The 11,726-nt window shown below is 40.5% G+C and overlaps 1 protein-coding gene across 2 annotated transcripts; it reads right to left on the bottom strand.

Moving 5' to 3' along the window:
* Positions 1–592: 592 nt before the first annotated feature.
* Positions 593–11,726, bottom strand: LOC311486418 (receptor tyrosine-protein kinase erbB-3-like). Of its 2 annotated transcripts, XM_084542263.1 has the most exons (17): positions 11,378–11,726; positions 8,762–8,919; positions 8,215–8,401; positions 7,685–7,810; positions 6,209–6,274; positions 5,829–5,947; positions 5,458–5,599; positions 5,207–5,320; positions 4,650–4,767; positions 4,451–4,524; positions 4,238–4,328; positions 3,534–3,748; positions 3,309–3,441; positions 3,088–3,181; positions 2,765–2,919; positions 2,625–2,678; positions 593–2,241 (listed from the first exon to the last, which is right to left on the bottom strand). In XM_084542263.1, the coding sequence occupies exons 1-17, from the start codon at positions 11,469–11,471 to the stop codon at positions 2,184–2,186; spliced, it is 1,998 nt and encodes a 665-aa protein (XP_084398389.1). In that variant the 5' UTR covers positions 11,472–11,726; the 3' UTR covers positions 593–2,183. The 2 variants fall into 2 exon arrangements, with proteins under 2 accessions (XP_084398389.1, XP_084398388.1); XM_084542262.1 differs by lacking the exons at positions 593–2,241; positions 2,625–2,678 and having other exon boundaries at positions 2,788–2,919; positions 3,048–3,181.

Consider the following 11,726-nt stretch of genomic DNA (forward strand, 5'->3'; position numbering starts at 1 on the left):
GCATTGATGTGGCTAAATGACGCTGCTTTCTTCTGCTTTGTCACTTTCCTTGACGCTGGTGGACAGTGACATGTATAAAAGACCTGATAGCTGTCGCTCTGATGAACTCTGAGCAGTCACAGAGTGTGAGACCATCCACATGAACATTAAATAATAAATCTGCACTATTGTATATACTCACTGTACAAAACCCTGGTTTAGTCTATATATCTGCTCTTATCCTATATTTTATGTGTACAGATTGAGATTTATTTTATTTTTATTTTATTTTATTTTTATTTCACTTATTTAAGTTGTTTCTTTAAAATAACAACTAATATTGTTCATAAGGAACAAGCCAGGGAGGTTTCATGTTGATATGTGATACTTAAATTTTCTATCCTAGTCACCTAACACATTGCCTATGTTATTAGGCCTATAGGCCTGGCACATAGCAGATTTGGATTCAGCAACCTTGAATACCCCTAAAAATGTTGAATAAGCCCATTTTCTGAAATCCTGCCTAATCTATTGGTGGGAAGTGAAAACTTGTAGTAACATCTTATACAAATAAATATGCAGCCAGTAAATGTACAAACAAAGAATTTTATTAATGGCAGTAACAGATTGCCTAGAGTCAGATAAAGCACTGGATGTCTTTCTGCTCACAATGTAAAACAACAACAACAACAAAAAAAGGACACACACACATTCTTATGCAACAAATATGCAATAAAATATATTCTATTCTATAATAATAATAATAATAATAATAATGATAATGATAATAATAATAATAATAATAATAATAATAATAATAAACTTTATTTATAGAGCAGAACATCTTTCATGCAAGAATGCAGCCCAAATTGCTTGAACAAAGTAATATCAGATCCAACAAAACAACAGTTAAAAACAACAAATCAATTTCAACAAAATATAATAATAATAATAATAATAATAATATATAAGCATATATATAACAGCCAATATTACAATGTAATGCTGATATAGTGTGTGTAGTGTTGTGTATGAAGGAGGCTCTGCATCTGCTTACAAAGAATCATACAAGTTTAATATGTGTAAACACTATAATCATTAGATAGTATTGCATCTAATTTATTATATGAATGAAAAGTGTTCCTTCTTTGTAACTGGTGTTATGAAAGTCAGTGACATTTGTTGGAAATAATTAGAATGAAAACAATATTGGACCTGATACTTGCCACAACAATAAGTGACACTGCAGGGAATCGAACCACATCCCAGTAAAACTCGGAACACCATTACCAGTGTCTTCTGCTGGTTGAGGCTCTCTAGCAGAACCTGCATTAACAGTAACGGTGAGGCAGGTGTTATAAATGGTATAATTTTACTTAATGATGTTTATCAAATGTAGTGACATAGGCTATACTGCAGTATTAGATTTATGTTGTACATGAGCTGGATGTTAGGAATGTATAGTGATTTGGTGATAGTAACTTATTCCCACTGTGACCAAAATCTGCTGTTGAACATATGACAGTGAACGACATAAACACATTGACTACACAGTAGAAAGAGATTTACCAGTTATCACAGCATACACGCGGCCGGTAACCATGGCAACATATAAACCCGTTCACTACTATGTCACTAACGCCAAACTCCATTAGCGGAACGGAAACAACCACACACAAAGCTGGAAAAATACTATACCGCTTATGGAAAACTCAAGTTGCCACAATTGTTTAAATCTTACACCGTTTGCCGAGACTTCGGCGTAGTTTGCACAACACATAAATAAGTCAGAATTGGATTATGGGCCTGCCAAGTCGTCAATGTGTTGTGTAAATGCAGCGAGGTCGCCATTGAAGTGTACGCTACGGCGCTCATTACAGACCGAACTGCCGTTAGAAAAGCAGGGAAATAAAGAAGACAGTTGGAATACAATACATAATGTCGGGACGTAAAATTAAATCCTATGTATAACTGCCACGCGACCTACTATTCGGCTTACAAACGGCACCGTTTCAATACACATTAATCAATATTTCACTCAAACTGTCCACTGCGATGTCAGACTGTCATGGCCGCCGTACGAATGTGCCTCGCTCAACGATTGGTGGGTTGAGCGCTGGCTCTGCTGAACAGCGCTCAACCATTGGTCGCGATATGGACTTTGGACGGCAGATCGCCTGGGAACACCAGGTGCTGTAAGCTTTTTACACTTTACCAACAACAGAGGACGCTGCTGGGTCTCCTTTTGTGCAGTCTTTCTCTCTACAATTATGGAAGATCAAAGTTTCATTAATAAATTATACATTTGAATCAAGTAAAAGTCATGTTTGCTACACTGTCTAACAAATATATATATATAACTATATAACTCGAAGCTTGAAAACCATTGTGAAATTACTTTAACTAAAAATAAGTGAGAAATAAACAATCCTTCATGTCTGCTGGAGGTATTTTGATGTTTTCTTTTAGCAGTTACAATAATCCTGTTAGTCTAAATCCTTAAACACAGAATGAAAAATGCATGATGACAATCTGACCACCCGCTTGTCTGATGACAGGTGTGGAAAAGAAGACGTCAGAGGGTTAGCACTTGATGCTGGATTAAAATGTTACACCGAATCTGTTGAAATTAGAGGTGAACTTACCCAGAAATGTACCGGGCAGACCCCACACAGTCCCCGATTTTTGGACCCGTGCACCTGAACACAATATACAAAATAAGTTAGTTTGAAGGAAAAAAACAGACAAAAAAAAACATAACCTCAGCTTTCTAGTAATTCCCTACCCTTGGGTGCAGTTGAGGTGGCAAGGTTCACAGCGGCCCTGCTTGTTGGGGTATTTAAAGATGACTCCCTCCCCGCTCATCACACCCTCAGGACACGAGGAGACGCAGTTTGGACCATCCTGCAGGCTGGCACATGATGTACACTGATCTGCTCCCTGGAGACAGAGAGACACTTAGTACAGGCAGATATTTTAATTTGAACATGGTGCATCGTAATGGCTGTTGTTAAACCACAAGGTGGCAGCAGAACACCTAAGCCCAAAGTTATTTCATCTCCCTTGACCTTTAAAGCCTGGTGTGATGTACTCATTAAATTTTCATTCCGGGCCCATGCAGGTCTCCTGCCCCTCCTGGACCTTACACTCAGGGTGGCAGGGCATACACTCTCCTGATTGCGTAGCAAACTCCCTCCGCTCCCTGCAATCAGGAAAAGGGCAATTCACAACAGACAATAGATAACACTGAAGCCCTTGACATTACTCACATTAAGGTAAACATGCCTATTAATGTTATCGATATCAGAAGCTATTTCGTGATGACTGACCCAGATAAGAACATGCAGTCTGGCACGCATGTTCCTCCCCTGCTGTATTTCTTACAGGAAACACACTGGTTCGGCCCAGGACCCCAGCAGCCATCCGTGGAGCACAAGGGGTCGCACACGTGACCCTCATTGACTGAAGACACAACAGAACAGAGAGGATGTTGTGTTTAAGATCATGGCGTGGCCTACCTTAAGCAACGACGTGGTTTAAAATGACCCACTCACCACACTGGGCGAATGGTCGGTTTTCCTTAACGTTGATCTTCTGGCGCTTCGACGTCTGGGAGCCGCTGTTCAGGATGCGCGTCCAGTTGCCTTTGTTGTAGTAGCAGAGTTTTTTGTTTCCCTTGATGTAGACGCCGCCGTCGTTTATTCTTTGCAGTGATCGCAACCCGAGGGAGGTCAGGGATTGGATCTTTATTACCAGGAGAGAGTAACCCCTGTAAGAGCAGGAAGTGAATACGTGTTAGAAATCCGTTGTTGACAATGGTGTGATTATGTTTGAGGCTTAAACTCCACATAGTAAATTCAGGTTTTGCAATTTTGTTATGTTGTGAAATTTAATAGTTTAAGGTTTACAAATAAAATTTTATAGATTCCCAGCAACAGAAAATGTGAATTCTCATGAATGTCACTATTTAAGATTTGACATTTCACTCAACTTGAACTGAGTGGTGCTTAAACATAATTCTTCTAATATCAAACTGTGAAACCTGTAACTATGTGCAAACCTAATAAAGTCAATAAATGGAAATAATTTTCAGTTTTTCAGTTTAAATACATGTCGAATGCTCTCTTTAATAAAAGCTGCCATCAGCTTTTATTAAAGAGCGCATTCAACATAACCTAGAACATGAATGATGTTGATGATCTTGAAAAAAAGAAACAGAAACAATAATAAGGAAGAAAACAAAAAAACAACTGCTCACTTGTAAGGTGTCCTGCCTTGAATTGTTTGGAGGTTGGAGAGGACCGACAGGTCAGTCATGTTTTCGGGCCACGCCTGGATAATGAGGCTGTCTGAAAACGGAGATAAAGACCTTAACCAGACGGCAAACACCACGGCGTAACATTTGGAAAACAAAAAAACAAATCTATTGACAGTTAAAAAAGAAAAAAGAGCAATTCATGCACATACGCACCTGTTATCTCCCGCACTGTGTTAAAGATCTTCAGTTTTCCTGGATCTAGAGCTGGTATGCCGTTGTAATCATCACTTTGAGCCAAAAGAAACAAATAAATAAAGTCAATCTGCACCAAAACATCCGTAAAGCACAAATAAATTATGTAAAATCTCTGTTGTACTTTATGAAAACAACTAGAGTGAAGAGTTTCGTTTACCCATTAATCCCCGTCACCAGGAAGTGAAGGCCGCCTTGGATCTTGGTGCAGTTTATGAAGCTGTCTATGTTGTGAGCGTCCACCGTTTGTCTGTTTCGAGTTCCTGTACCGTGGCAAACTGGGGCGAAGTTGAAGAAGAGGGAGAAGAAAGGGTTAATAAATCTGAGTAAGGCTGGAAGGAAGGTACGTTTACTGTCCATGAGTATAAATGCAAAGCACTTGATTAGATTCAAGTTGATTTTATGGAGACACAACACATTTTTATTTTTTATTTTAACACATTTAACAGAGAACTAAGTAAGTAGTAAGTAAGTAACTCAACCAGAGGTAAAGATTTGTATAAAATTAGCTCCATTGCATTAGACTTGTCCGTTGGATACTTCAAGCACAATTTAAAAACCAGTTTCACTACTTTAGTCATATTTTGTAAAATTGCACTTGAGATACTGAAAAGATACTTTAACCAGCGTAGATAGTTATCTTAGCGTGGTTTATTTGTTGCATGAAACAACCGTCTTGATATGTTTGTGTAGCAGTAGCTTCGTCTTGCGTCATACCTTTTGGACACAGGCCTCCACAGGGCGCACACCATTTCACTCTATTTTTCACCACCTCCATTTTATCAGGCGGGCAGTTGCTCACACACGAGCTGCCATCCACCATAAACTTTACTATTAAAAAAAAGAAGAAGAAGAAAATAACACAAATTAAAAAAGGTCTGTGGCTAAATTAAACCTTCAGTGAACTCAACTGAGGCTTTATGAGAAGCAAACGTAAAAACCGCATGGCAGCATGTGTGGGGACTCACTGGGGCACTGGAGCACACATATAGTGCCATACTGATACTTGGCATTGGGGTTGGGCTCCATCTTGAATGCATGCTTGTTGTAGATCAGTGTCTGTGGACACTGTGGCACGCAAGATCCTGAGTTGTTAAAGTTCCTGCAAGCCTGCAAAATATCACGCGTGTTACATTAAAAAACACAGCCAACAGATTGTCTGTTTTGGTCTGAGATACATTTGCCACAGCAGATATGTGGATAGTTCACAACAGGAAATAATGTTAACGATGTTAAAATAACATGAAAAGGTGTTATTCTAAGCTATGACATCGATGTTTTCCATATTGTGACACGTCAACAACAACAAAAAAAAGCTATATTGAAAGTTCAGACTTACAAAGCAGTCTGTATCCAGCGGACCAGTGCAGCCTCCAGCACATTCATTATGACAACAATCGCTTGGGTATCTACCAAAGCATCGGCCGTTACACTGAGGGGCGCACACTGTTTTTGTCACTGAAAAGAGAGTGGAGAGTCTGTTAATTTGTTAATCCATCACAGCAGCTGTGACACATCCTTAAAATCATCTATATGTACACAGTTAAATACGATTAAAAATGTTAAACAAAATACGTAAATCATCCATCCATCCAGCATCCATGATGACTCATCTCTGAGGCATTTTTTATAACACCTCGAGGCGTCCACGACATTACAAAACAGAGTCGTTGTGTGTAAAATAAAGAGATTCTAGATAAAGGTTTAGATGTTACTCACAAATCTGGCATGTGTCATTTCCTGGACCCCAGCACAACACGTCTCCACAGGCTCTGTCACAGGGCTCTGAAATACAGTTTTATTGTCAGTAGACGGATTTTAACAAACCATAAATCTGTGATTAAAGGGTCAGTGTTAGATGCTCATATTAACACTTAAAGAGTCACTGGTTGCTGTAATCATCCCCTTCAGTTTTCAGTGCAAGAGGTGGAAGACGTAACCTTGATAAGTTCACAGTGCACAAACAAAAAGTCTGTGACTCTGAAAAAGCTAAAACAGAGGTAATTGGACTTTCAGGGTTTCTTGAAGACGTTTCCTCACTTCACCACAACTAGCTTCGTCAGTTCGAACTGCAGCCCCTTGGCCCAAATGTTGAAATGTCTTCAGGAAACCCTGAAAGTCCAGTTGCTTTTGTTCTAGCTTCTTTCAGATATGACCATGACCTGGATGATTGAGAATCTTCACGGACTTTTCTGAAAGATATCGTACTTTACCTTAGCTGAAATCTAAACGTCACAATGCATTTCTACAGATAACAAAAAGCGTGGAATTTGTTCCTCATTTCTTACACTTAAAATAGTCTTTTCACAGCCAGTGATGAACAGAATCCATCCTTTAAGGTAACTGATGCTCCTATCACTGTGAAACATCTCCGCCCCATTAAGTTAGGTGATTGTTTTTCTTCTCTTTAACTCCAATAGTCATGACATGAACTATACTTTATAGGTTTTCAAAATTAAACTTGAAGTAATTCATTTGTCTGGACTTTGTGTGAGTTCTGTCTGTGTTTACTGTGTCTGTGTGTCTTTAGGTTTTGGGTTGAAAAAAGCAATGGAGGTGGAGGAGGGGTGGTATGTTACAAATATTGGGAAATATAGAGGCTGCATTTTTTTAATTTGACAGAACTGTTACTATAAAATGATAATACCTTTAAAACAAGTTTTGAAATAGGATTAAACCACGGTACTACAACGTCAGTAAAAAACTGGCACCGTAAGTGTAATGGATGAGTTGATTTTAGAAGCCGTTTCCCCACCAGGAATTTGGGTGGATCAGTTTTTAATGTCCCACATAAACGGCTAAATTCTTTTGAACAAACAAGATGTGAGTTGAATCGTTCAGGTAAACTTTAAGACTTGCCATTTGTTGTCAAGATGCAAAATCTAAGTAGAAACAATTTAAAAACCTCAGGGCTCTCAACTTAAAACGGCAAGTGATTTGAATACAGTTAAAATGCTCTTAACTTGGGTATGGGAGCTCATTTCAAAAGATAAAAGGAGGTTTCTTCAATGGATAATGTAACCTAATAAGTTGTATTAACTCATGGTATGAAGCTGAAACAAGAAACACTTTCTGAGTTGATACACAGGTTGTGTTTACTCGTATTTTTAAGGCGGCATGTGAACTTTTGTGTCCAAGTTTTACTGACTTGAAATGTCCTACAGTGTATGTGTGGTCATTGTCCTTTGCACTCACTCTCAGGCCCATTGTCCTCAATCATAATATCGGCCGTCCCATCCTTCACTATGTCCAGCCAGTTCACCTGCGGGGCGTAGCTCAGGTACTTATTCTGGAAGATCTTGACTCCGCCCTCGAGTATCTCTGTGGAAGGCACACACGTAAAAAAATAAAATTAAAAAAAACGGGGCAGGACAATTAGCAAAGCAAGCCTCGACAGGCCCGTGACTCATGCTCATCAAAACCCCTGCCATTCGCTGTTTACTACAACTCATACAAGCCGAAGTATAATGTGCTTGAGCTCATGTTACACTGGCAGTTGAGCGGTTGAGCGCATGAGACATTCCAGGGACTTCACATCACCGCGAGTGCACACGTCGTGGCCGGTACGACCGTTATTCTGTAGGTGTGGCTGCACTGTGCGGGCGTGAGAGCTCCCAACAGTAACAGGTTGTCACGTCCAGCCTGCGCTCTTATCTGCAGTTACACTACGGCCTGCCCACGCTTTAAGCACACTCCATACATTAACTGCGTGACTTCCTGTGTACCTGTGAGGTGTGTCAGGCCCAGCTCTTGAAGGCCATGCTGCCCGTCCTTCTGGTAGTTGATCATCACCGCCAAGGCGTACTTGTCCTCGTACAGCGTGGAGCCCCTGATGATGCGAAGGTTGTCGAGTGGGAGGCGACTGAACTCGTTGAGGGCGAACAGGATGTGGCCTGTCACCTCCTTAATAGACTGCAAGATTAATAAATAAAAAAAAATAAATCAATGAGGAAGGAGGATTGCTATGAAGGTGACAAACTGGCAGCAGAGGTGTGGTTTGCTTGTTATGTTAGACACATAATTGAGCTCATTGAGACGGAGACATCATCCGCTTTATATGATATCATCAAACCGAGCATGCTGTGACTCTTCTGGAGCCTCACTTGTGCCGTTGTTTCCCACAGCAGAGAGTAGAAAAGGTTGATTCACATCCTTGTATAGACTAGTTTTCAATACTCACCTTCACATGAGCTACATTCATTGAAGGGAACAGCATCGAGTTGCTCTGCTCTCTGTACAGTAGTCTCATTGATGCGGCGTTCACTGACTCACCTTCAGGAAGCTGAAGTCTCTGTTGTGGTCCATCATGGTGATCTCGAGGTTGCCCATCACGATGTCACAGCCGCTGTACATCTTCTTCATCAGGTTGTACTGGATGTCTGAATTTCCCGTCGTGCTCAGGCCGTTCTGGGTGCCGGCGCAGACGACCACTGGGAAAAAAAATGAACAACCGCGTGTTAATACCTTTCATGATATTGGGTCAGATGCTCAGATTGAAAGAATAAATCTTTTATATTGTCAACTGAACCTGTGAAGAGACCTATAACTATTAAATACACCAATCAGGCATAACATTATGACCACCTTCCTAATATTGTGTAGGTCTCCCTTGTGCCTCCAGATCAGTTGTGACTCATCAGAGAATGGACATGGGCCTTCTGAGGGTGTCCTGTGGTGTCTGTGTTAATGGGGACATTTGGGTCCTATGGGTTGAGGGGAGGGGCCTCTGTGGATCATCCTACAGCTACTTGATCAGTTTGGGATCTAGTGAATTTGGAGGCCATGTCAACACCTTGTGCTGTTCTTCATGTTTTTGTTTTTTTTTTAGTTGTTCTTAAACCATTTTTGTGTGTGTGTCTGTGTCAGGCTGCATCCTGCTGGGGATGGCTGCTGCCATCAAGGAGTGTCATTGCTATGGGGTGGGGGGGTGCCTGGTCTGCTCTGGTCGAGGTGGGCGGTAGCATCCACAAATACCAGGTCCAAAAGTTTCCCAGCAGAACACTGAATTGTCACAAGACGGTCAATGTTATTCATTTTACCTGTCATGGTCATAATGTTATGGCTGATCGTTGTATACGAATATACATCGGTGAGGCATTCTTTCACAGGGTGACATGTTTCTTCATTACAGTGAACTTTAGAGATACTAATTAAAGCACTGAATAAGAATTAATCCACAGCTGTGTGTCCTCCTAACTGTTTTTTGATAACTCACTGACATTGTCAATACTGAAAAGTGGGCTGTTGTGGGTGTTGCAAAAAGGTATTTGTATTTGTATACAAGATGTATTTGCTCCATGAAATCTTACTACACACAAGTAGAGAGCTGCTTCACGTCGCGCTTTGGCGATAAAGAGCGACAGCATATTTGATTTTTTTTCTGCTTTGTTGAAAGACAAAAATGCACATTTTACTGTGAACACAGTGACGAAGCTGAGTCATCTCTGACGCATCACACATGCAACATCTGAGGCGTTAAAGTAACATGCACCGATTTGTTATGATGGTGATTTGTGGAGGACAAATTACAAGAACTGCATTTGAACATGCAAACACTTGTTGGTGCAAGTTGCAAGTTGTGTAACGTGCGTCCCCCAAGAGCTCAGACGAGCGTGACGAATATGTTTTCGCTCCTCTGCAGAAAAATGCGGCGAGGATGTGAAAAGACAACTGAAGTTAACGTGAAATGACACCACGAAGGCCCAAAACAGCGCAGGCGTCAGTTATTCAATCAGCTAAAATATTACTGCTGGCATGTGTCGAAAGAATCTTTTGGGATCAGTTTATACTTGTGAACTTTCTGAAACGGTTTAAAGTCACAAGACGTGCATCAACGCTCTTCTTCGCTGTGATAATAAAACATACATCAACAATTAAACCAACACATGTGTCCTTAGGCAAGACAGTGAACAAAAGTAGGGTGTGAATGTGTGCGTAAAATGCTTTGGGCAAACGTCGAGATAGAAAAACGCTGGACCAGAGCTGATCTTTTTACCGTAAGTCCTCTTTTGAGAGATCGTATAACTGTATTCGGTGTTTTATGGTTAACGAGGCGCTGTACTGTATCTCCAGAGCATCAGTTGGTGATCTCACGTTCACATTGTTTTCCTCAGAGTCAGAGTCGGTGCATTCCCCTGCAGCCAGGTGGCAACAACAAGGACACGAGGTCAGAGTTCACAGAGTGTCAGCGGGATTCAAATCACAACACCTCTCTGCCTCAAACGAACTCATCACAACACTCACAAGTAGAAATCGGATTTTATTTAGCTCACGGTACGGTACAAACAAAAAGTCGATTTTGAAGTTTTCATTTGAAAATATATATTTTTTAAAACGTCTCATCATTTTTTCCTAATTTAAAGACATATTTTAGCTCAATGATGTGTCTATAAATGATAAAAACATCTCAATAATGTGAGATAATGAACACATAATAGAAACCATTGGCCAATTTACACATTAAGACTTTATAACAAACATGTTGTCAGTTTCTAAAGCGTAACACACTGTTGTAGATGAAACTATACCAAAAATATAAGCAGTATAAATATGAATGAGTTTCACCATTCATCCAGTAACAGCTTCTTAAATCAAGGCTTTTGCTTTTTATATTATACTACGTTTACTTAACTGGAATCCACCGAGAATCATGAAACTGAGAAAACACATATCAGAGATAAAGTTTTCTATTGGAGGGAGAGTTTTTTTTATTTTTTGGAGCTGGGTTTTCGGTGAGGTGGTGAAACTACTCTTTCGCAAAAAACCTTGAAACAATTGGGACAAACACGATAAAGCACACACAAGAGTCTTTCCCGTTTGTGTAGGTGCGAATGTGTGTGTGAGAGAGAGAGTGAGAGAGACAGAGAGAGAGAGAGAGTTCACGCCCACCTCCTTCTGTCTGTGCGCTGCAGAGTTGGAAAGCCGACAGCAGCAGGACGCACAGCACCTGCTGCACCTTCCTCATGACGGCCGTAGTCCTCATTTAAATGTCCAGGCTGGCGACGTTTTAAAGATTAATTATTACAATCCAAGGCTTGTCTCTTCTTCTTCTTCTTCTTCTTCTTCTTCTTCTACTTGTAAACTGTTCTGGGAATAATCCGAATTGTCCTGGGTCGATTTATTTTTGATTCCTCAGTTTAGACGTCTCTCTGTTTCTCAGACGTGCGACACATCCACCCCGGAGAGGAAAAACCTCGGCTTGTGTTTTCTCTATTTGACAGTTAAATGAGGCGCATCT

The sequence above is a fragment of the Chelon labrosus genome (genome assembly GCF_963514085.1).
Source record: "Chelon labrosus genome assembly, chromosome: 4".
Taxonomy (NCBI): Eukaryota; Metazoa; Chordata; class Actinopteri; order Mugiliformes; family Mugilidae; genus Chelon; species Chelon labrosus.

Excerpts from the sequence above, each read along its gene's own strand:
- LOC311486418 (XM_084542263.1), bottom strand. The coding sequence starts at position 11,471 with ATGAGGACTACGGCCGTCATGAGGAAGGTGCAGCAGGTGCTGTGCGTC. Across the intron at positions 5,321-5,457 it reads ATGTGTGCTCCAGTGCCCCA|TAAAGTTTATGGTGGATGGC; the intron begins GTGAGTCCCCAC and ends TTTTTTTAATAG. Across the intron at positions 4,525-4,649 it reads CTGGTGACGGGGATTAATGG|TGATGATTACAACGGCATAC; the intron begins GTAAACGAAACT and ends TTTGGCTCAAAG.